Here is a 26,252-nt window from a genome sequence, read left to right as displayed (position 1 = left end):
GCCGAAGAGATTCTATAAATTGCTGCTGTCTGTGCAAATAACACAGCACTGAAAAAGCCCACACGCACAGGCAGGTGGCCAGCTTCATCAGCTTGTAGTAGCTAAACCATTACACTAAAGGCACTAATGCTTGCACTGATGAACGATCTCAGCATTATAATCAACGCTTCTGCCAAAATTACGCACCCAAGCCCCAGGAACCCTTCTGCTGCAAGCAAGCAAGCTAGCGACAGAGATGTTTTAGCTCACTGGCAGCCCGAGCAGTTAGGTTCTGGCGAAAGGTAAAACCAGGAGCCCCCTGCCATTACAGGGCACCGAAAGGCGAGCAAGCCAGCGTCACCTCCCAGGGTCTGCACGCAGCAGCCCCTACCACCAGACCCGGCCCCACGCAGCAAGCACCGAGGGCAAAATCACGAAGGGTCTGGAGCTCAGAGGAGCGATTCAGATAAACACCCGGCACAGCAGATACCTAGCCAAAACCTCCATCGAGCTTTATTTTTGCAGGGCCTGTGAAAAATGCCTTGAAATCTCCCGAGAAGAGGCTTTCTCAGGAAATTGCTGGCAGGTCTCTGTTGCTGTCTGGGACTGGCAGGTGCCACCTCAATCCGCCTGTCATGCCTTGCCCCTTGCAGGAACCGCTGGTTGGCAAAGGCATGGCAAGGCGTGGGGTGGGCAGGGAGCAGGAGGAACCACCCGTCCCATTTCAGGCTGTCCTCTAGGGCTCCACAGCTTAGCTTCAGGTCTATTAACAGGCAAAGCATTGAAGAGCTGCCCAGTTTTGTTTGTTAGTGAACCTGTCAGCCCACAGCAGTGCCGCCTTGAAGCCACGCATGTGCTTTTCCTTATTTTTTTTTTCTTTTTTTTTTTTTTTAAATGAGGTTACCAGGCCTGACACCTCACGTCTTTTCCCTGCTAAAATTCTATGGACCAATTCTTACATACAATGAGACTATGGGATGCAAAGGACAGGTGTCGCAGGCTTCAAGACAGGGTGGGGAACAGCAAGCATGCCAGATCAGTCATCAGTTGGATCCGGGAAACAGTCTGAGGCATTTTCCTGGCTTTCCACATCAACTATGACCTGTGGATCTGGCAGTTCCTCAGGCTCTATCTCCACTGGTAAATTTTCTTCTAGCAGCAGCTGGGGCTCAACACCTTCACCAGTCCTGGCAGCATCTGGAAAAGAAGGGAGAGAATTGGTTTATAAGTGCCCGCGCTGTGCTCACCCTCATGAAAGTCCTCCTCCCAGTCCCTGATGCTGCAGGCTGCCAAACCCGCTCAGTTCCCTCTCCCCAGGCATCTGCAAGCCAAAGTCCGATTTTCTTTGTACCTACTCTTTTATTGGGCTGTCCATCGTGGCTTTAGACGCTTCAGTGCTGGAGCGTTCTGGGCTCAACTGCCCAAACTATACCAAAATACCAAAGCCAAATCCACTCAGTTACATCTGAGTAATTAAAGCTGGCTAACAGCACACATTTAATACATTCTCACCTGAACACTTTCCACATGCACCTCTGCTTTTTACTTATTTGTAGAAAATTTAAGTATGGGATACTTTGTTAGTCAAACTAACAATGTGTAAACTTTTTATTAAAAAAAATTAAGTATATTAATATTAAACAATGACCTGAATGACTTTTTTTTTTTTTTCCTATCTTGCACTATGTTCATGAGTAGTATTTAATATTTTGGAAACAGAGCAAAGCAGCATTCTAGTTAGACAGCTAAGCTGCTGAGAGGCTCTGCGTGGTACGCTGAAGGACACCAGAAGTGGAGACAGCAGTGCTGAGACCAGGCTATGACCTGTGTAATGTTGCTCCAGTTCCTGATGTCTCTGCTAGACCTACTTCAACTGCTGATGGTGCATTACTAAGGAAGGTGTTGCCAGCATTCGTGTTTGTGAAACAAAATTGAGGGAAACATAATGCAAAAAGTGGAGTATTAATATCAAGCACTCACAGAACAGGAGATTTCTGAAAGGTTTTTATCGCTGCACTCCTGACCATACTGTGCTAAAGCTGTGGGGTTTTATTCTTGATTCTTTGAAGGATTTAAACTGTGAGTGTGTCCCCACTTCAGCCCTAATTTACGGAAATACATAAGCTTCTGACTTTGATGGGATTTAGCTGTGTTTACAGCTCAGCATATTGGTGGATGCTGTCCTGAAGATGACTGCTTACAAAAACAATGCCCATTCTTATAAAATGTTATTGATGAGAAGGATATGTGTGTGTGATAAAAATTGCAGGAAAACTGCTAAGTTCTGTGGGGCTGCTGGTTTTAAGATGTGTTATTTTAGCACAGGAGATACTGGAACAGACAGTCTGCAGCCTGCTGGCAGTGCCCCCTCTGCGGGTTGCTTATGAGGCGGCTGCCGCTCCATCTCATGGCTGGGTGAGAGCAAGAGCTACTCCTGGGCAGAGGCCGAGCACGAGTAAGGTACTGACAAATGACCTGCTGCAATTTCTGCTGTCTGGACAAGATGCAGCATCTTCCCTGTGCTAGTGAGTCCCAGGCCCCTCTCTACAGTCAGCTCCTCCCCTATCAGCCATGCACATCCATTTTGTCCTTCACCCTCCCAAAAGAGCTATCTGTATGACTTAAAACAAGTCACTGGACTCACCAGGCTTTGGAGGGCAGTCGATCTGGGCGGCTTGAGCTTCAACATGGTCTCCATTGGGGGGGCTCTTCACACCTTCACTGGAGACCACGGACATGATTAGTCCGTCATCCTTCTCCTCCTCTGTAAAACCAAAACCAGAGACTTGAAGGAAAGAGGTCCCCCACATCCCAGCAGCCTCAGCGTGACCATTGCGAGGCCAGACCACCAACACATGCTTGCATCTCCTCCTCATGCAGCACTGGCTCCATTCCCAGAGCAGACAGATGCCAAGTACAGAGGGCCATTGCCAACCTGTCAGAGACCAGCTTGGCCATGCTGGCAGGTTCACAGCTTGAGGTGCCCTCAACTGGGTATGAGCAGATTGCACTCAGGGACTGGTGCTGACAAAGGACTGATATCAAAATCCTTCAGGTCATTTCAGGATCAGACCCGAATGAGGCTCAATTTTCTTGCCCCTAGAAAAGGTTTTGCTGCGTTTCTTTCCGGCCAGGAGCACATGGTGGCAAGCATGAGGTGAAAAAAGGAAAAGCAAGGCTTAATTCAAGACCCTGCTGGTTGTAACAGCTGCCTATCGGCAAGCAGCTTTCTGCTCGACCAGGTCAAGGGAGGGCTGGCTGGAAGACAAGTAGCCACCCAGCTGAGATAAGTTTATGTTGAGGCTATTTCAACTCCAGCCTGCACAAATACAGTCCCTCTGTGAGACCCATTCCAGGGGACAAGAGCATTCTCCACTCACCTGAAGGCACTGGGATGAACTTGTGTTTCCTCTTCAGGCAGCAACATATGACTGAGGACACAGCCACCACCAGGATAACCGCACCCCCTGCGCACCCTGCCAGGATGTAAATGAACCACGGGTACTGCAGCAGATCTCCTGCAAGAAGGACATGGCATCATTAGCTAGCAGGGTGGACAAGCTTTCTTCTCCAAACAGGAGAAACCCTGCAGCCGGATTAGAGCATGTGAGCATTACTGTTGCTTTGGTTTGGATCTGGGGAGCTGACGCTGTGAAGTGTGGCACACCATGATTTATGTTACATCGTTTAATTACGGTATGGAATTTTTCATTAAGAGAAGAGGCTTGTGTGACTAAGCTGTGCGCATTTGTTTCTGCCTCCTCTGACCAGTAACACCCACGATAATTCGTAAATTTTAATCAAATTTAACAGGGAAGGTGGTGGTTTGAAACATACTACACTTCAAGTTTTATGAAAATAGTCAGCTGAGGAGGGAGACCCAAGCTAGAATCTGCTGCTGAAAGAGAAGCTGCAAAGTCTACCCTCGGAGCTTGTATTAGGCCCCAGAGGATCCACTCTGGAAAGACACGTAACAACTACACCAACCTTAAAGCAAGTCTGATCAGAGCCTGTACTTCCTCAGGCACCAGAGACTCCAGCCACCCCAGTCGGAGCTGTCGGAAACCAGCTTCACTGCTGCCCAGGGAAGGATTTATCTTTATTCCCCTCCCCAACTGAGATCACGCAAAATGCCTAGCAGGAGGCGAAGCCTACAGATGGCTGAGCAGAAGGCCACACACAAGTCAGTGCTAATTATTACCCCGTTCAGGGTCCCTTGCTCAGGGTTGCCTTGACAGGTCAGACTTGCACATACGTTGCTGCTGAGTAGGGAAGCTGATGGAGGGTATCACAGACTGGCAAAGAGAGACACCCACCCAGACTCGCCCCTTCACCGAGATAATTTGCACCAACCTGGGGCAAACTCTTCTTCCCATATGAATAAAAACATACCGCTCAACTATCGCTATCATACAAATTCCTTAAAGCTCCTTAAGTAAACCTGTGCCATCCCTTTTTGAACCATTTGTCTTCTTTTGGGCTGCGCACACGGCTGCACAGCAGCACACTGCAGAAACCAACAGGCTTATTCGGAGCTTGTTTTTGACACCCCAAATGCACAAATTGCTGTGTATCCCCAGAGGCTGGGAAGCATTTCAAATGTTCCCAGACCTACTACACGCTTTCATAGTCCACATACTCACCAGAACAGTAAAAACAGCTGTAAACAGGTGCTCCTGTGTGTGAAATCACACATACTCAAAGTACTCTCAGAGTGTTTGTTCCAGTCTCCTTAGGAACAGTTACCAAGTTCAAAAAAAATCTATACTCAAAATTAAACTTTCAGCAAATGAGAAATCATTTCCCTAATAATTTTATTTCCTTTTTGATGACAGCTTAGAGGATATTGTCAAATATTCTCATAAATCCATGTTGGAGGGTTGTTTTTTTTTTCCCCAGAATACTTTTTCCTAAAAATCTGCCATTTGTTAAAAAGGTTTTCTTGAGATAACATATATAAAAGGCTTTTATTGATTCAGTACTTGTTTTATTACTTGTTTGTTACTGATCTTTAACACAATATTTTGACTTGTTAACTTCTGAATCCTCTGCTTTAGATCCTGCATGATCAGAGCCCTTTGGTGCCTGGGAAGTTTACAGTATTTCTGTCAAATTGTTTTACGCTAATAATTATTCAAAATTAATTTCATCAGCCAAAAGGTTGCCCAAATAGGTCTTTTTAGATAGATCTTACACCTGCCATGGAAAAACTATATTCAGCCCTTTGCCTAGAGCAAATGATAATCCACAAAAATAATGAATTAGTCTTTAATTAGTTTAATTGAACTAATTTCTCTCTTCAATTCATTTTACTAGTACTCAGAATTGCTTTAGTTCCCTTTTTGCAAATGTGGTGGCATTTGGTGACTAAAAAGTAGAATCACTGCTACTTTCTTGCTCTCAGACCCTTCCAAATGCATGTTCATGTGCGTGTCCATCCCAGCAGAGGTATCACTAAATTTCCCCATGGGCTTTTCAAGAGGAAATGGGGAACCGATATCGCACCCGGGGGACTGGGCAGCCACCCAGCCTAAACAAAAGTAACTGTCAGCACTGGCGTGATTTACCACAGGGCTGGACTGAACAGCTCATGGATGTTCGCATCCTCACTCCCCGCTGCTTCAGCCAGCTTGGGTCTGACTATACCGAACAACCTCTGATCAGTTTATAACTAGACAAAATTAAGATCACCGCTCCACAATCACAAATGCCAAACTATTACAGATTAGCCAGCGGTGCCAGCACGGTCAGGCAGGAACAGCCCATGGAATTTCTGTTGAATGCCAGCACACACAATACAAGGTTTATGACAGTAATTTTGCTTTCATACCAACCGTATGCCGACCATAGAAGAAAAGACAGTATCTGCTGTGGAGCTGGAGCACCTCAGACAATTTCTAGAATACCAGGTACTGTTGCACAGTACAATTACTCTAGTAGGAAAGGTGATAAGTTAATTACAGCTAAATTAGTCAAACAACTTATGGTTAAACTATGCCACTCTGATGTAGTTCCGATGACCACATTTGCTACCAGAGAAGAGAAAAACCTTCAGTATTGGAGATACAAGTGAAATCACACCCAGGGATATCTAATCAATTTTTTTAATTTTTTTTTTTTTCCTAATAAATGTGAGCTTACAGCACAGACCAGTGCTTTGCATTGTGAGAGTCTGGCAGTTTTGATCAGTCCTAGGATCCAGATTTTCTGTCTCATTAAACTATGGCCTCATTCAAGCAGAGTACTTGGCATTTATGGATAGCTTGCAAACTGATAAAGTCACAGCCCTCCCAAAGAACTACATATCCGAGCAGGGACATGGAGGGAAAAAACCCCACATTTCATAAGTTATTGACATACATCTTTACCCCACCTCTGATGGTGTGGGGCTGAAGGAGAGACATTTGTATAGACTGGTAAATCCTTGTGCAGCTGACCTAGGTAAGGAGCAAAGAGATGAGGCAAAACACCTCAGAGGATTCCAGCAGCAACACGGCTGAACCAGTAGAGGTGTTTTTACAGGGATGATGCAGAAACTGGAAGGCCGTTTGGGTAATGGATGAATGTCAGAGTAGGAAGCAGCTCGTGTTTCTTAACCGGCATAGAGGATCGGTGCACAGGAGGATGCACGGTCTCCGTCCCTGGGAAGTAGGAAAACTGACAGATAGAGACCCATCCTTGCTGCAGAGCCGGGTAAAGGGACCTCCGGATCAAACTGTCACCCCTCCTCTGGTCATAGTCTGTGTCAGTCTGAGACACAGGAGGGAGAAGGAAGTCAAGGGGACACTTTCTAAAGGGAGGATGTGGTAAGTCTGGGAGGCAGCTGCCAGAGGACAGAAGAGTTCAGAAACATGCAGACAGCAACAACTCCTTAGTTTTCTGCTGCGAGAGACCAAAAGGGAGATTTTCCGGAGACTCTGTTACTCACCATAGCTGCAAGACAGCACAACAGGCCTGGTCCTCGTCCTGCTATTCCCATGGCAAACCTCACAGACAAACTCCCCGGGCACGGTTTTATCCAGGCGAACCTTCTTCCCACCGTCCTTAACACAAGCTTCAGGGGCGCTCAGCATGGTGCCATTCAGCAGCCACTGAAAACTGATGCTCTCGTTGCTGGTCACATCACAGGACAACTCTCCGGTCCCATTAGGGAAGCATTGGATACCAATGGCTGGCTCTGGTCACACACAGCACAGGGCAATGGGAACAGGGAGGAAAAAGAGAGGTGAGGAGTGGACTCATCAGTGAACATGAGCTCAACAGGAGCTTTCCTTACTGGCAGTCTTGCTAACACCACATTTACTGGTAGCCAGGGAGCACAGAAGTAAGTAACCAGACTCTTGGGTGCCTGTCCCCAGCCCTGAAACGCTTAGCAGTACCCACCCCACCCTGCTAGTGACCCTTAGTCCCTATTTTGGGGATGCCACAAACATCTGGCGTCTCTTCATTTTCCTTATTGAAATTGAAAAAGCTAAAAATAAAAGCCCCTGATCTGGAAGGTCGATGGAAACACCCAAAGCATCTGCCAGCCAGAGGCTTCCTCTGTAATCAGCAGACAACCATAGCTTCAGAGGAGACTCAGCCCTCTCCTCCACCAGAGGTTTGTACTTTTGCTGTCACTCTGCCTCTTCTTCCATTTTAGAGAGGAACAAATACAAATCATGCCAAACATAGGTATCAACACCAGACATCTGCAGTTAAAAAGGATGATCCAGATTAGGACAATTTAAAAATCAAGTAATGAATCATTGATCTTACTACTTTTTCCTGAATTTCTTTCAGTCTACTACAAGGAGCCAATCTATTTCCTACATTTGCCACTTTGCAAATACAGACTAGGCAGAGAAGTGGTATGGTTTTATGACAGTAAGAGTCACATTGAGAGCAACTTTGCAAATATCCGCTTAAACAAGCTCAGAAATCACTTTCCTCAACTAGAACATCATTTTCAGCTAAAATTCACTGCCTCCAGGAATATCTTTGCTGTGAAATTGTTTCCCTGACTTAGGTGTAGCAACAGAACTCAAGGAGGAGACAAAAGTTCCCAAAGTAAATCCACTGAAATGGAGGTTAAACCCAGGACACTTCTGCAGTCTTTGCCTACTTCCAGTCTAAGCCCCTGATCTTCGTGCCAAGGAGTCACATCTTTGACCTACTCTCCGCAGCAGTTCCGCCTGTTTGCGCCCAAAAGGTATAAGGATTCATTTGTCTTCACTGAGACCAGTTTGCTCAGACATTTTCATTACAATTTCATACGCTTCAATTTCTCTTAGAAGCCTGTGTCAGTGAAAGCCCTGCAAAGGGAATGGTGGAGATGAGGACCAGAGCAACGATCGCTGGCTGGCTGGAGTGCTATTCAGCAGGGGGGCAAAGCCATTTAAGCCTTCTCCATATTAACCAAGCAATGAGCTGGATCCTGTACGGGGGCGACTTTGTTTCTGTCTTCCCACCCCGCAGATGGATGAGCAGGCACCCAAAAGGGAGCAGCCAATTCTGAGGCCACAGGGAGGACAGTAGGGAGACTGGCATGGTAAGGTACCTATCACTGGTCTCTGAGCAGACCCATAAGATGCTGACCCTCCAAGATGCTCAGGGACAGCTAAGAATCAGAAAGTCACATCCAGATTCCTTCAGTACCTTTCCTCAGCTGCATGAAGCAGGTAAAAAAAAAACAGCATGCCTCAACCCAGACCTGCAGAGTAGTCCAGTTCAGTTTCCAGAGCCAAGTCAGGTAGGGTTAACTCCTTCAGAAAGCGTATCCACAGGCAGCAAAATGCTGTCAGTCAGTGAGAGCTTTTGTGAGAGCTATCAGGAAAAGTACTCTGGAAACGGACTGAAATCTCCGTCTACATACTGTAGGCTCAACTTTACAAACACTTCATGCTGCTGTCTCTTACATCGGGGAGAAATAGCACGTAGCTCGACTGACTGGCCACTTCAAGGAAGGCTCAACAGACAGGAGAGACTGACAACTCGGATGCAAACAGCATCCCTTAGTTTACACTCACTGTTACTGCTCCCTGAGGCGCTAGAGACTTACAAAGCTGTTCCAGAGGCACCTATAGCTCCCGCAAGCTCAAGTGGTCTCCTAGGAAGAATTTCAAGGCACCAGCTTCCAGCCAGGCTCACAAGTTCAAAAGCTCCTTGTTGCTAAGAAGTCCACTTACCAAATACTTTCAGTGTAAAAAATCTGGTGGTGTTGTGAAAGACAAACTCGTATTTTCCTTCGTCCTCTTTCTCCACACTCCTCAGCACTAGGGAGCCGTTCTGCAAGTTCAGGCATCTGCCAGCAGAAGCACCACAGTAGGCCAATAAAGTGTCATTGAAGACAGCTGTCAAGCACCTCACATCCCTCTTGCTCATTCTGGAGAGGTTTTGCAGACTTTGAATTCCCACAGAAAAGACTGCTGAGCCACCGCTGAGCACACCAATTGAGGTGACAGAGCCTGAAAGGAGAGGCACAGAGTGTGGGCAGCAAGCTTGCCGTGTCCATCCATCCCCTCTCAACTGCCTCTCAGAAAGGGAAAAGCCCAGGTGAGACGTAAGAGACACAGACCCAGCCCTAGTGACAGGCTGGGGTCACCAGTAATTGAAAATAAGAGGAGTGGGAAGCCTTCTATAAAGGCCAACTTTCCCCTCTGATAACATGTGAGTGGTGCGCACACCATGCGCAGAGGGTGATAAAGGCTGAGCAGCTGGTCTTTTCTCTCCCCAAATTTGACATGACCATCTACCACCCCCCCTCAGAGCTGAGAGACTGTGCAAAGGAAGATCCTCAGGGAATCGATGCCATGGATCTTGTACAGCGGGTAGCAAACCCAACTGCTGCCTGCACAGCTGCTTTTACCCAATCAGTAAGGTCACAGTATTAACTTGAATTAGTCTCACAGTATCCTTGCACATTATTAAGTTGCTGTACACAAAACAGAGACAGGGAAATGGCAGGGCGAGAGCTTCTCAGGGGCTAACCCAAGGTCACACCAAGCATTAGGAGCAGGACCACATTGCTCTCCAGCCCCTCCAGCCAGCGTTCTGCTTACAAGGACCTTACGTTCTCCGCTGAAATGCTTTTACAGACGCAGTACACTGAGAAAGTACTATATTGTTAGTTATCATTCATTTACTAAAAAAAAATAATCTGTCTTACTTTGGTCTGACTGCCCCTTTCATGCATTACCAGTTACACTATTTGATGTCTCCCCAAACCTGGTAGAGTCCGTAAAAGATCTTGGAGCAAAATTAAGGTGTCTGCTCATCTAGGCAAATCTATGCCAGCTTCATAAAGAAAAATCCCACTTACCATGAGTAACAGTTATTATCACCAGCAAGCACTGCAGAATAAAAGGAGAGCTGAAATCCATTTTAAAGAGCTCCTTGCATCATATGCTGAGAAGACGATCTGGCTACAGAGCTCAGTGAATATAGCGTTCAGGAAATGATGTCAGAAGCAAGAGTGAAAAAAAAAAAAAAAAAAAGAAAAGAAACTCCATAGTGGACAGACTGAATAATGTTTCAAAATAGACCTGCAAGGTTTTGGGTGACTGAACTCGGGCTGAACCAACATGAGCCACAATGTGCTCTGCAAAGTCCTGCACCTTGGAGCTAGCTGCAAGTGTGAGAACAGAGCTGAGAGGTGAGGAGAGACAAAAATATCCCCTGGTCAGCTCACCCTGTTTAGGAAGATGCTAATACTGATACCGGTAAAGGCAAAACCTATTGCTTTCAACCTTTTTCAGTTTATTGAAGTACAGCATCCACACCCAGGGAAGAGAAATCAGTCCAGTCAGATAAAGCACCGCACGTGCAGACCAGCTGTTTTTCTGAAATCCCAACCACAATCACTCACAGAGAGTCTCACCAGCAGGAGGAGTGGGAGAAGGCTCTCCCTCTGTACACAAAGGCTACATCACCAGCCTGAACTTTGCTGCGCTCTTCCAGTGACCGAATAGTACCTGCCAGGCAGGAAAGGGCTCCATACAGCCGCCCCAGGCAAAGAATAAAAGTTAAGGGGAGGTTAAGTTGCATTGCAAAACTAGACTGAATTCAGCCCCAAAGCCACCCTGGCTCTGTTTGGAGTGCAGATGCTAGAGACGAGTCTGAAAAGGCAGTCTTGAAGAACCACTGTGGACCAGCTATCTACAGGGCCACACATAAGGCCAGATACTTTTTTTGCACTTGTTGAGATAGCTTAAAGCATGCTGGCATCTTGCACTGAGTGCCGAGGTGGATTACACAAGTAACACAACAGAAACCCTCTCACTCACTGGAGGAAGTAAACCTGCCACAGCATTAGAGCCAACATCTGGATTTTTTAATATTCTTAGCAGATGTGCTAAGCAATAACTGTGACAGCAGTGCAGGATGCAGCTGGGAATCTTACGCTTTCGTGCTGTTTCTCTGGACACAGACATAGACACAGACCATTAAGGAAGCTCCACGTGGTGGAATTACATGTATGCGTGCATTTCTGAGAAATGGTTAAACCTGTTGTGTTGTGGTCTGCACTGTTTTTCAAACAATTTGGCTCTGCTTGATAATTCCACATTTCAGCCAGTGGCTTGGTCCCTCTGATTTCTTAACAATGACAATTACATCTCGCCTCCTGCTCCCAGAGTCCAAAATTTACAAGTCTGTTCAAGGCTGCCACAGCACCATCCTGTCTTTATCATACGTGCATAGGACAGGCCCAAATTGATCTAAGATGTGACAGAAATAGCCACCTCTGAGAAAAGCAGTGAAGTGAGTCTTCAGATGCTCACAGCAGTGCAGAGAAAGGGGGGAAAAGAAAAGTATTTACAGTAAGAAACACTTTCATTTCCTTCTGTGCTGCTGAAGTGACATGAAGAAAATCTCTCTCAAATACCACTGCAAGACTAGGGCCAACCATCTGCCTCGGATGTGCACATTCAACTTCATTTCACCTTCATGCTTGAAGGGCAAGCTGGTAGAGCTTAGAGTTGCAGTGCTATGGTGGAGACACGAGACGGAAGAGACAGCATGTGCAGGGTGCCTTCAAAATAGCCCCCCTAAATATTCAGAATCTCAGAAAAACAATAAAATGCAAAATGGGTCTGCATACAGCCAAATCCAGCAAAAGTTCACCTTCTCCTCCAGCCAATGATAGCAGCCTCACAGAGCTCACTTACGGATTTGCAGTAAAATCAAAGAAAAATACGGCCTTTCTACTGTAGCTCTGTTGTTACAGAAGTGACTCTGCATGACTGTGACATTGCGGTGTCCTGTATTTAGTCTCCCTCTCAGTGACTCCAGGGCAAATGAGTACATTTATGAGTTCAATATTTCTGACTGCAAGTGCCCCATACATCATGCAGTATATGAAGTCCCATTAGGCTTCAAAAAAAAAAAAAAGAAATCACAGCCAGGATAAAGATGACAGCACATGCACAATCTGTGTTGTCATCAATCAGCAGCCTCCTCTTAAGAGCAACCCTCTCAAATTTCATATATAGCAAGTTTTTTAGATGAGATTAGACAGTAGTTTCTACCATTGGCTAATAAACACTCACAACACCCTTGGCTAGCCAGAAAATTCACTTCCCCTTTTTATATAAAGATGCATAAAGTCATAAAGTTCTGTGTGATTACTGCAGACAAAAAACACCTTGTGATGCTTAACAGAAAACACAAGTAGAAGAAGGGGGGTGGGGGAGCGAAGAACTTCTAGTTAGAAAGTGAACTAAAATCTTCTTTACTTGGTGAGCTGCAAACTCACAGGGCCATTTTGTCCGTTCAGCCACTGACAACATCATGAAAGGAGAAGGAAGATTCATTCCTTACATGACATGAGGCATTGGTGGAGCACAGGAGATTGGAAAACCTGATTTGGTAAGTAAAGCAGGAAATAAGCTGTGAAGTATTACAAAGTAAATTTGTACAAACTAGCTCTGAAAATCTTCCTTTAAATAGGCTGGTAAGTGTAAGCAGTGCACCTATTTTTACTATTGTTAATGCACATCAGCACGTAACTGGGGAAATACACCACTTCACACAGAGGGAAGCTGCAGAGCTAAATGACAGAAACTCAATGCGTAGAAGCAGAAAATAAGCCCACAGCTCCAGCGATGCACAGAGCCGGCTCTGCCGGCTGCTGCTCAGAGCTCCCTGCTCCAGTATTGGCCCCGGGTTGGAAACACGGGTGGCTGCCAGCAGTCTGCTCCTCCATCCATCTATCCCTCCATGCCTCCCCTGTGGTGGAATGGCACAGCCACGGCTACACCACAGGCTGCCAGGGCAGCTACACCCTGCCCTGTGCAGCACCAGGAGGGGGGAAGACACCTGCATCCATGTTAGCTTATCCTATCCAATCCACACCGACAGCTATTCATGCACAAGACGTTTTTTTAAACACGGTTTGAGCAGCTCTTAGGAGCCACAAGGCAGGAACGGGGGGGAGGGGGAGGCAAGCCCAAGAGATGCTTCTGTATGGGGGCAGCAGGACTCCAGAGACTGATGAAGATTCATACTCATAAGAATATTAATTATTTCTTTGTTAAATGGAACTAGCCAGAGAGCTACCCTTGAACTCTGAATTCTTTCTTGATCAAAGAAATAGCAACAGCAAGCAAAAAATAGCAAAGATAAACACAGAAAGGTGTGTGCTTACAGGGTAATAAAAGAGATTGTCATGCACATTGTTTCTCTAACAGCAAAGCTGCGAAATTACAGCTGCTTTACAACTTATTTAGCAATTGGACATACATAATCAGTGTACTCCTGTAGATCATGTTCAGAGCAAGTAACTTGGGGACAAAATAAGTCTGTACTAGCTTAGCAAGAAGCTGGTCATAGATGAAGGCCCTCTTGTGTCAGGGGCTCCACAGAGCTGTAAGACAGAAATAAACCCACACACAGACTCCTAGCTGCAGGCAACCAGGAACATGGACATAGACAGGCTTTCCCAGGCAGCCCCCAAGTACAGGCCTGCCAAATAACCATATGCTCTGCAGGTGTTGCAGCTGTGGACAGATGTAATTTGGCCGACGGCAGCCCATTCTCAAAGCTGACCCGCACCCTGAGTACACGTGCCACCCGCCTCAAGGGATTCGCACCACACCGCCTGTCAGCATATCTGACGGGTCAGAGGCTCTCCCCCACCACACCGACCAGAGCAGAGAGGTCTCCTGTCAAGTCTCAGGAAAGCAGACAGGCCAGACACAGGTCACCGACGTTTCCCCCCACCTCCTGAAACTGCCCATTTGCCACAGCTTCCACAGAGAGTTGCACCAGGGGAATTTCTCCTCACTGGATGCTGAATAAGGCAAGTAAGGAGGAGTGAAGTTAAGCTGGAATTTCGTTTGCATTCCTCCTATCTCTGCCTCAGAGACAACTTGCAGCTGATCCCCGTTTCAGCTCAATCCATCCAGCTTCCACGGGGCTGGTCCTCTGCCCTGAGACAGCACCCAGCCCTGCGTGGCACCCACAGCCACCGACCAGCTGCACAGCGTGAGGCTTAATTAGAGGCCGCTGTGACAGGAAAAGAGAGTGAAGGAGACCCATTGCCACACTGTTTTTCCAGCTTCCAGCACAAAGAGACCATAAAAGAGACTGTTCTGAGTTGGATTAAAAATTCACCTCGGCCTTTACCCTGTCTCCAAACACAGCTGATATCAGAGCCTCAAATAGAGATGCTGTCTCTGTGACAGGGCCATTTAAAGTAATCCAAAAATTACAAAAAGCACATTGCAGTAACAGAAAGGCTCTGGGCCTAGTTATGGACAAGGTACATGTGGTTTCACCAGCCTGTAGTACCTCCAGGGAAGGAACGGTCCAACACTTGCAAGAGCCAGGGCCAGGATTTCTGGAGCTCCTGGGATGACCCCACAGGGACTGTCAGCTCTCTGGGACCCACCAAACCAGCTGCTGCTGTTCTGCCCAAAACATACCATTCAAGTAACAGTGTGGCAGGGAGGCTCCTGAAGGGGCAGAGAGGATGAGACTCTGCATAGTCCCTAGGAGCAAATGGAGGATCTAGTCCGCAGAAGCCCTCTGCTCAAAGAAACCCAAGTAGAAAAACTCACAGTAGCGCTTTGATTTCATACACGTGGTGCCCACCTGTCTCACACTCCAGAGAGTTAATCTCTTTGCTGCCCTGTAATGCACTGCACAGCAATCCCACGCCTTCAGAATATGGAAATAACAAGCTGGAGAGAGGTCTTCTTCAGCTCCCATTTCTGACAAGTTAAAATCCATGTGCTTGTCACAGATCCCACAATTCATACACAAGCTCTCCCCTCCTAGCTCTCTCTCAGATGCTGAATGGGACCCATCAGAGTTACAGACAGCTCGGGGTGAATGTCATGCATTGAACTCTAATGCCACTACCACTGAGCAGCAACAGGGCAGGGAGCACCCAGGCAGGTCCACCGAAAAGCAGACACGTGAAAGGGGCACTGTGCCACACTGCTTCTCAGGGTGCTGGAGCACAGCAAATGCTGAGCTCCAGGTACGTGGTCTGACAGAAAATATTCTGTCTCAACGCTGCTGCCACACACCCTCACCCTTCCCACACACCCTGCTTGGGGCACAGGCTCAGGCTACGACTGGTGAAGGCATCAACTCCATTGCTGTAGGTCCCATCTACCACCTGCCATCTCACCTTGGCACTCCACTATCACCTCAATGCCAGGTGAGACAAACAAGAAAATAAGGATCCCAGTTGTCCAGGTCAAGCGTACCAATCACATACAGTTTCTCTGACATAGCTCTCCTAGTTTGGCCCACGATGACAAAAGACAAAGAAGAGTCCATATATGGACTAACTGCTAGAAACTACACAATTTATATTTAGCACCACTGCGTGCGGGGCGAAATGCTTTGCATTGGCTTTTAAAAAAAAAAAAACCAAACTTATTATTACAGAGCTATTCAGACATATGGGTTCAATCATGCTGCTACGTGAACAGAACTTAACTGAAGAAGCGTATCAAGGACAGCAAGCACAGTGCCTGCAATCTACACACTTCAGCCAGTTTTGTTAGGGTCAGAGGAAAATTTGTTTCTGCGAGTAGACAACAGTAGGAGAAGTCAAGTTAGGATCCAAGCTGCCACAGGTTGGTGTACATCAACCGTGGGCTTTTTTTTTTTCATCTCAAATATAATTTAGAAGACTTACATGAATTTCACCCCTGTCGTGGTTTAAACCAGCAACTAAGCACCTCGCTTACTCCCCTCTTTTTGTGCCCTCCCAGCCCACCTGCTGGTGGGGTGGTGTGAGGAGCAGAAAAGGCCTTGACTGCTTAGCAACAACTAAAAACATCAACACGTTACCAACATTATTTTCATACCAAATCTGAAACATAGCACTATACCAGCAGCTAGCAAGAAAGTTAATTCTATACCAGCTGAAACCATGACATGTTGCCATCTTCAAACTAATAATCTAAACGTTATTTACAAAGGCAAGAGATTTCATAGGTTAAAATTTCCCTGCGCCTAATAATGTCTTAGCCCTACATCTGCTGTGGTCGTGAAAAGGTTAATGCCAGGTTCTATAAGAAAATCTTTCAACACAGTACAGAACAGGGACAAAAGCCACCAAAACAACTTTACAAACAGAAGATTGCAGCGGTTATGACAGGGATTCCCCACCTCGTCACACTCTGGCGCCACAGATAACCTAATGCGACACTGAAAAGACTTGAAAAGACACCAAAACACTTTCTGCCTCTTGCTGAAGCTTTGCTACCAGACACAAGAAACTGCAACCACTGGTACCTGCAGCAGATTAGAGCATTAAAGAGCTTTAAGAAGCATCTTTTAAAAAGCACAGACATACTCTTTGATCAAAAAAAAAAAAAAATCCAGCTCATTAACTTTGTATTGCTTACTAGAAGCACTTAGCAGACACAGGCTAAGGTATTTAGAAAAATAGTCTTGCCAGCAGACTGAAATTCATTGTACAGAGACCAGAACTCCACTGACAAAAAGTTAGGGGTCCACAAACTGAAAGAGGCTGAAAAGCAGCGCTTTATAGCATCAAAGCTGGAAACACAGCTTCAGCATGACAACTAGAACTTAAAAGTCAGGTTGAAAAGTCCTTGGTCACAACACTCTTTAACAAGGTAGCCCTGGCTGAGGCCAAGACAGCAAATAAATACGGCATTTTTAAGACTAAATTCTTGCACACCCTAAAAACCTGAAGTAAGATTTTCAGAAAGCATTTCTTCTGTGTATTGGGCAATGCCAGAAGGTTGAAAGGTGTTTCTCCCACCCTCAGTGGAAGCAGGTGTGGCCTCCCAGACTGATGGCCCCATTCACAGCAGGAAGGACTGGGTCACATCCGCATGGTGGGAGAGGGTGGAAGACCATAACGCCCAGCTCACTCCTGATGGAGTGGTCCCCGAGCAGGTCCAAATCACGCTGTGACAAAGGAATTCAGCTCTATGGAAATAAAAAGAAAGTACTGTCAGACCTAAGTCTTCTGAAACTGAGGAAGGCTAGAGCGAGACTGACTTACGCATCCTGAAAATTTCAGAATACGTAGGTATTTCTACACTACCTTTTCCAGTCCTCTGCAGCAGCACTTCTGATCACTGGTGCATGGACACTTACTGCAGTGGAGGCACATACCCTATAAAGTAAATTTCTGATAATGCTGACAATGACATTAAAAGTACTCCATGGATACTGAGAGGTCTACAGATCAAGCTGATACTCAGCCCTGATTCTTTCCTCTAGAGCCCCTCTTCATAATTTTTTTTTTTTTTTTATCTCCTTGGAGACTGAAATCTGTGTGTATTCACCTGAGTTTTGGAGCTGTGGGTCTCACCAGGATTAGAAGTCATGAAAAAAAGGCAATAGACTGGAATGACTAATTTTACCAGCCCTGTATGCATTCCGAATTTGAATATTCATAGAATCATAGAATTTTCTAGGTTGGAAGACACCCTTGGGATCATCGAGTCCAACCATCTACCCTACTCTACAAAGTTCTCCCCTACACCATATCCCCCAACACCACACCTAAACGTCTCTTAAACACATCCAGGGATGGTGACTCAACCACCTCCCTGGGCAGTCTATTCCAATGCCTGACCACTCTTTTCTGTGAAAAATTCTTTCCTAATGCTCAGTCTGAATCTACCCTGTTGGAGCTTTCCATTCTGCTTTGGAGCTTTTTGGTTCTTTGGAGCTTACCATTTCTGCTGGGTCAGTCTCAATTTATTCAGCCTTCACCTTATGTGCATTAGAGCAACAGGTATAGCATCTGGGCATTTTAATCTCTGCACAAATCTTTGATATATCATTTAGGCTTGGATTCATTCTTTCTGCTTTCCCTGATAATTGAGGGTGGTATGGAGTATGCAACTGTTGCTCTATTCCTGCTTCTTAGCTGTAGATCTTGGACAATTTTTGTTCAGTCATCTGGTATCTTCCTGCCCTCTCCTGACAAAAAAAAAAAAAGTATCCTAAATACCCTACCTTTTCTTTACAGAATTGTAATTTGGTTTGGGAGACTTGATGGCCTTTATCAACCAAAGCAACCAGCATTACTTGGGTCTTCAACACAATTTTCCCCATTTGTACTTGCTGTTAGCACATCATCCACATACTATATTAACACGAAGTTATTGGTTAACTTTATGTCCTGTAAATCTATCTCTGATTTTCATAAATAAAGCCAACAATCCTGCAAACCCTTGAGGAAATAAATATAGTCCACATTTACTGTTTCCTCTCCCAGGTGAAGGCAAAAATATACTGATATTCTGGATGCACTGTTATACTGAAGCAAGCTGGGCACAAATCAATTACTGTAAAACATTTTGTGTTAGCCGCTATCATAGTTATACTTGTTGAAGGATCAGAAACTAGTGGATGCCGTACAGTTACCTATTTATTTATTTCTCGTAAGTCTTGGACAAATCTATTAACAGGTTTTCCATCTGAGCCTAGTTTAGGTTTTTTAACCAGCAAGATAGGAGTATTACAGACTCACAAGGAATTAAAATCCCTCTTGGCAGAAAATATTCAATTACTGGTGTTATACCTTCCCTTGCTTCCTGAGATAATAGGTATTGTTTTAAGGAGGGAGGTTTGCCTCCCTTCATTTCTATCTGTACTGGATTAGCTGACCTTAATAATCCTACATCCACAGAATTTTGGGTCCATAAAATCCTAGGTACATCTTTGAGTTCCTGGGGTATTTCTATCCTTTCTTCAGTTGCTGTAGCCATCAGGATTTGTTGGTACATTATCCATCAGGATTCAAAATGCAATTCCTTCTGGTGTACACTGCAACTCTGCTTGTAATTTGTATAACGAATATCTGCCTGCCAAATTTGCTGATGCTGATCCCAACAGCAAAAGAGAATGATTAACAGACTGTGGACCTGTATGTAGTACTATTTCCTCTGTCCTGGGTACAAATGTAGATTTTTATCTTCTATTCCTACAACATTTTCTTTACCCTTAATTCTTGATCCTTCACGGGGGTTTGCTCACGTTGAATAAGTTGTGCCAGTATCTACCAGACATGGGCAAGTTTCATCTCCAATTTTCAAATAGATAATTGGTTCCTTAAGAGTCCTCTGAGAGGATCACTTCTACGTCTCCTTCCACTGCTAGGGCTTGGGGATCTGGTAACCCTCACTGTTGATCGTTTTCATTCAGCTCCTGATTGATGTGATATTCCCTTTGTTACTGTTGTAGTCCCCTTCTTGGGATCACACGGCATTCTCTTTTCTGGTATAGTGGGAGGTGTCCCTGCCTATGGCAGGGGGGTTGGAACTCAATGATCTTCAAGGTTCTTTCCAACCTAAACCATTCTATGATTCTGTGTATCTTGGTTTTATTGCAGTAATCCTTTGGTCTTGTCCAATTTAGACTTCTAAAATTCCTACCTTGCAAAGCACCTGCTAACAAGCTAGCCTTCCCTTCCTGCTGTTTCCTCTTCTAGCCTTAGCCTCAGCCTCATCCATTCCATTACACACAAACATTGCAATCCTATCTCCCCTACCAGCTTCCCTTGCCAACCCGGAGGCTCAGTGTCCGACATTTACTGTCCTCTACTGGGAGCGCATAGCTTCCTACTGATAACTGACTGAGTATAATCTTTGCATATTCTGTATTGGTATCAGGATCAATATTGGTTCTTTAGTGCTATTAACTTTAATTATCTAATCTTATTCTATTAAATCTGTTTATATTTTAACTCCCAGATTTCCTTGGTTTTTTTTTTCCAATTCCCCTTCCCCATCGGGTTGAATGATTGTCTAAACAACAATAAATTGTTATGGGTTTCTCAAACCATAACAGGGGTAAATATCATTTCCAGTAACCAACAAACATTAGACCAAGCAAAGTTGTACGTTCTAAAAATTCCCCTAATCATTTGCTGAACCTTTTCCAGGTCTTCCTGGAGTCAGGGCGTTTGTTGCTGCCATACCACCTAATCTGTCAGACCCAATGGCACATGTACTTTTGTTGCGGCTGCAGCTGGAGGAAGAATAATTACCTCCTTCAGCATAGCTTGCACGGCTGCTGAAGGGAAAGCAGGACGTGCAGAAGGGGGAACAAAAGGAGTGAGAGAGTCAATAGGAGGTAAAGGAGACAGACACACGCCTATAGCAGCTGCCTGAACTTGCATGAATAGCAGTGACGAAGCAGACACCTTGTTTGTGTTATTTTTATAAGACTGGCTTTTATAATCACCATTAAATCTATCATGTTACCAATTATCCCAAACGTACCAATAATCATTTTGAGCTGGGAAATGGTCTTCCAGTATTAGCTTTAAAAAATTTAGGCAGTCAAAGTTAGAACTGCCCGCTAATGGCCACTTTTGGTCTCCAATCCTAAAAGCAGCCAGGTATCTTGACACAATTCCACAGCCTTTTTTCTTGAGAACCCATTGGTACCCAGCAATTTTGCTCCAATTACTCCAGATTTCTGACAACAAAGTGCACCTTTTCCTGTTTCCAAATTATGTAGAATTACCAGCACCTCAACTCTTTCTGTTTGGTCCCAGTGCACTCCCTGTGACAGACAGAAATATGCGAACTCCTGCAGATCAGACACTCCCCAAGAGGTGCCAAAGTTAATCAGTGGTCAAGGGGGATCCCATCTGGGCTACAAATTTAATTGCAAAACTGATTTGGGATGCTTGTTGACCAAGGAAGAAAGGGACACAAGGGTAGAACTACAAAAGGTTTATTGCATGATCACAAGACCTCTCCTCCATAAGAGAAAGAAAGTATCCAAAGAGATTTTCAAGGATTTTGTATAACACTTGAAATGAAAGGCAAAGCACAATCATCCAACCCACAGACACACTTTTGCCCTCTCCCATCACGTTCAGGACCTTTGAAGTATTCTCAGGCATCCAATATTGTGCTGCCTCTGCTGCCTGGTGGTTAACACAGGACCTTCTGAGGTCCAGATGCCAAACACAAGTTATTGTTTATTATTGTTCTCCTTAAGGCAACCTGCTAACATTCCTTCTCACAATCGTTATCTGGCACGCTAAACTCAACTGTTACCCCTTCAATAACACAACCCAGCAAAAGCATCTCCCCCTATCCAGAAACACAGAGCATCTCTACCCAATCCAGAAAGTCAAACCACCTACACCTGGACATCAAGCAAGCAAGAGCCATGCTCCCTGTGACCAGCAAGAAAACAGTCTCTCCCTGACAGCTAGAAATAGCATCTTCTGTCAAATGGCCTGCCAGAGACACGATCATAAGCCACCACCAGCCAGAGATGCTCTCTAAAACTGCTGACCCATAGTCTCTAACTCTGGACAGCTAGTCTTGTGCTCAATACCGGGACAGCCAGACAGAACAACACTCACCCACATGCCAGCAGGACAGAAACCTAACCCTTACCCCAGTAACCCAGCCAGAACCCTTCCCATTCCTCTGCCAGCAAGACAGGGCCCTACACCACTTGACCCAGCTGGCCAAACAGGGCACTACCACCTTCCCCAGCGGGACAGCAAGAGCACTGTACACTACCCCCACCCAGAAAGATAGAACCCTAAAACACTTTCCTGAGCCAGCCAGCCAGAGCATTACCACTTGCCCCAGATGGCAACATAGTGTCCTAAAGCACTCAGCTAGGCCAGCCAGCAAAAGCCCTATTTCCCCCCGGCTAACCAGCAAGACCCACTTTGCCAAGGCAGTAGCCAGAGACCTAGACAACTTGCCCCTGCCAGCAAGACAAAGCCCTATACAACTTACACTGGCTGCCAAGGTACAACCCTACACCACTTGCCTGGCTAGCCAGCACGGGAAGTTGTGTAAGGGTCTGGATGGCCCCCCCGGAACAAGTCGTGTAGGGCTGTAGCTGGCCATGCAGGGAAAATGGTTTAGGGCTCTGGCTTGCCAGCTGGGGCCAGTGGTATAGGACTCTTGCTTGCTGGCAGTGGCAACTGGTGTAGGGTTCTGCTGCACCAGCTGCTGTACTTAGTGTAAGGCTCAGGCTGGATGGCCAGGGCAAGTGGAGCAGAGCTACAGCTGGTCTGCTGGGGCAAATTGTATAGCCTTCAGCTAACTAATTGGGGCAGGTGCTGTAAGGCTCTTGCTGACTGGTCAGGGCAAGTGGTGGAGGGCTCCATCTAGCCAGCCGGGACAAACAGTATAGGCCTCTGGCTGGCAGGCCTACACCACTTACCCTGGTCAGCCACCCAAAGTGCTAAACCACTTGCCCCAGCCAGCCAGCCAGAGCCCTACACGACGTTCCCTGGCCAGCCAGCCAGAGCCCTCCACCACTTGCCCCAGCTGGCCAGACAGGGCCCTCCACCACTTCCAGTGGCCAGATCGCCAGAGCCCTCCACCGCTTGCTGCAGCCAGCCTGCCAGATGGCTCTACCACTTGCCCCAGGCGGCCAGCCAGATGGCTCCACCACTTCCAGTGGCCAGCCAGATGGCTCCACCACTTCCAGTGGCCAGCCAGATAAGGCCCCACTACTACTACCAATGGCCAGCCAGCCAGGGCCCTCTATGCCTTGCCCCAGCCAGCCTGCCAGAGCTCTCCACCACTTCCAGTGACCAGACAGACAGAACTCCCCACCCCTTGCTGCATCTGGCCAGAGCCTTACAACACTTGCCCCAGCCAACCAGGCATAGCTTTTCTCTGCTTGCCCTGGCCAGCTACCCAGAGCCTTACACCACTTACCCCAGCCTGCTAGCCATCCATAGCTTTTCACCACTTGCCCAGGCCAGCCAGCCAGAGTCCTCCACCACATGCCAGTCAGACCCCTGCACCGCTTTCCCTGGCCAGCCAGCCAGCAATGGATACCAACACCATATGGAAAGGATACAGTACAGCCACACCACCCTACCAGATGCTGTCCAGCTCCCCAATGTCCAAGCCCTGCAGCAGGCTGCCACGGCATCCCCCTCCCTCAGCCATCCTGCAGAGAGGGAGGCAGAGTTTTGAGGCCCATTTTGCATCTCCTTCTCCCCCTTCAGGCACAACCTGTTGTACCCCCACCCCATGCAGCAACACAGCCCCCATCACACTCCTCTCCTCAGCCCAAACTGACCCCTCTCAGGAGGCAGTTAATCACCCCAGCAGCCCCACCCACCTTCCTTAGCGCACCAGTCACAAGGCAGCTAACAATGGCCAGCCAGCCAATCCGGAGGCAGCTCAGAGAGAGGCCCCAGAAGCTTCTGGAACCCACTGTGGAGAGCAGCCATGAGGTGGGGTTAAGGGGTAAACGAAGGCTGCCAGAACAGCTGGAGGAAGCCATGGGGGGCGAAATAAAATAGAAATAAAACACACTCAGAGTAGCTACTGCCCAGAGGAATGAACCAGCCACAGCAGCCGGCCGCTGCCACACTCCAGGCCCATGGCAGCTCCCCACAGCCGGTGCTAGGCCGCAGAGCCCGCGCTAGGCCACAGAGCCCCGGCAGCACAGCAGTGGGCAGGTGCGGCAGCCTCCGAGGGGAACCTCCTGCCAAACCGGGCATGGCTCTGTGTGTCCTCCCTGCCATAGCCTTGCGTGTTGCTCCGGTCATGGGGCTGGTGTTGGGGTACAAGAGGAAGGAGAGGCCTTGAACGCTGTGCAAGCTGGCACATTTCTTGCTGAATTAATTGCAAATGGCTCTTGACTTACTAGTGGCAAGAAGGGGATTGCGAACCTGGAACGTAGAAGATCTTATTGATAAACATGAAAGATAAATATTTTAAAAGAGTAATGACACACATGCGAAGTTGAGGGTTTTTGATCATTAAAATCTATAGTCACTCTTTCCTTCAGAGATGTGTACTTAGACCTGTTGTACCCTCTTCACTGAACAACAGACACCTGGAAGCTTTCCTTTCCAATGTAAAGCCGCCCAGTCAGTGCAGCAGACGTGCAAAGTTCCCACAGTTAAACACTTCGCAAATCGAAGCTCATCTGAAGAAGTAGTCAAGGAATTTGCAATATTTACTTAGTTTTCCCCTTGTAAGCAAGAAGACATGCTAAGCCCACAACCCATTTTGGAAATTCCTTTTCTATGACCTCCTCCAATTTGCAACTTTTATTAACCTTTCTCAAATCCATTTAAGATTTCTTACTCAATTTTCAGACACTGTGTACTCACCAGCTCTTCATTTTTCATCACACTACAAGATTGGGTATCTCTGGAAGTGTCATTAATTGTAATCAGATCATGATGTTTCTCAGTCTAAATCTACACTCACTGAGTTCTCATAGATCAACAGCAGAATCAGCTTTTCAATCTTTTTCCTATAAATACCCAATAGGAATTTCAAGAGCTCTTATACCGTGATGACTCAAGCTCAGACCGTAGACTGAAAGGTAAACCTGAATTTTGCCTGAGTGTGAGCTAGCATGTGATCGCTTTCAAAAAAATGTACATTTTCTTTCTGAACACAGTAGGAGGAGCAAAAGCTATGAAGACAGGGAGTAATTACCCTGATTACTTTAAAATTCAACAGGAATTTTGTGGTCAGATTTGAGAATCAAGTTAAGAAGGATGTGGACAGATTGTAGACTCCACAGCAAAGCAAGAATGACCCTGTGAGAACAGGATGAGAAAGGTCTGGTGTTTTTCCCCATGAACAAAGACAGTCGGGAAGTAGGTTTGTAATCACAAATCATCTGTTTGCTCTAAAGAGACACCAACAATGCGCCTTTACCTACAGCAGGGTTAGAATACAAAGCCATAGGTTTTATCTACAGAAAGAACATGTATTAAGATATACTTAAACAGCAAAACAGATAACATAAACAATCCCAGTTCATAATGCTGTGGTGGGTTGACCCTGGCTGGACGCCAGGTGCCCCACCAAAGCCGCTCTATCACTCTCCTCCTCAGCTGGACAGGGGAGAGAAAATATAACAGAAGGCTCATGGGTCGAGATAAGGACAGGGAGAGATCACTCACCAATTACCATCATGGGCAGAACAGGCTCAACTTAGGGAAAATTAATCTAATTTATTACCAATCAAATCAGAGTAGGGTAATAAGAAAATAAAACTAAGTCTTAAAACACCTTCCCCCCACCCCTCCCTTCTTCCCGGGCTTAACTTTACTCCAAATTTTCTCTACCTCCTCCCCCCTCAAGCAGCGCAGGGGGACAGGGAATGGGGGTTGCAATCAGTTCATCACACATTGTCTCTGCCACCCTTTCCTCCTCAGGGGGAGGACTCCTCACAGTCTTCCCCGGCTCCAGTGTGGAGTCCCTCCCACAGGAGAGAGACCTCCACAAAACTCTCCAACTTGGGTCCTTCCCATGGGCTGCAGTTCTTCACAAACTGCTACAGCATGGGTTCCTTCCACAGGGTGCAGTCCTTCAGGAACAGACTGCTCCAGCATTGGTCCCTCACGTGGTCACAAGTCCTGCCAGCAAATCTGCTCCGGTGTGGGCTCCTTTCTCCACGGGTCCACAGGGGCTTCCCACGGGGTCACAGCCTCCTTCGGACACATCCGTCTGCTCTGGCATGGGGTCCTCCGTGGGCTGCAGGTGGATATCTGCTCTACCATTAATGTCCATGGGCTGCAGGGGGAGAGCCTGCCTCACCATGGTCTTCACCACAGGCTGCAGGGGCATCTGCTCCAGCACCTGGCATATCTCCTTCCCCTCCTGCTTCACTGACCTCGGTGTCTGCAGAATTATTTCTCTCACATATTCTCACTCCTCTCTTCAGCTGCAGTTGCTGTATTGCACAGTAACTTCTTAAATATGTTATCACAGAGGTGCTACCACCATCACTGATGGGCTCAGCCTTGGCCAGCGGCACGTCCATCTTGGAGCTGGCTCACACTGGCTCTATCTGCCAAGCTTCCAGCAGCTTCT

At 46.6% G+C, this 26,252-nt stretch overlaps 1 protein-coding gene across 1 annotated transcript; it reads right to left on the bottom strand.

Annotated features, from left to right (window-relative positions):
• Positions 1–509: 509 nt before the first annotated feature.
• Positions 510–10,340, bottom strand: LOC309676172 (uncharacterized protein; the record flags this gene model as incomplete). Its single annotated transcript, XM_082488664.1, has 6 exons — positions 510–1,176; positions 2,624–2,743; positions 3,360–3,497; positions 6,908–7,156; positions 9,147–9,425; positions 10,280–10,340. 6 exons carry the CDS (start codon positions 10,338–10,340, stop codon positions 1,016–1,018), a joined length of 1,008 nt encoding a protein of 335 aa, XP_082344790.1. The 3' UTR covers positions 510–1,015.
• Between the last annotated feature and the right edge of the window lie 15,912 nt (positions 10,341–26,252).

Source organism: Vanellus vanellus (assembly GCF_965231255.1).
Source record: "Vanellus vanellus genome assembly, chromosome: 1".
In the NCBI taxonomy this organism is placed as follows: Eukaryota; Metazoa; Chordata; class Aves; order Charadriiformes; family Charadriidae; genus Vanellus; species Vanellus vanellus.
The sequence above is the reverse complement of the archived record's forward strand: the minus strand, read 5'-3'. Positions and strand labels throughout refer to the sequence as shown.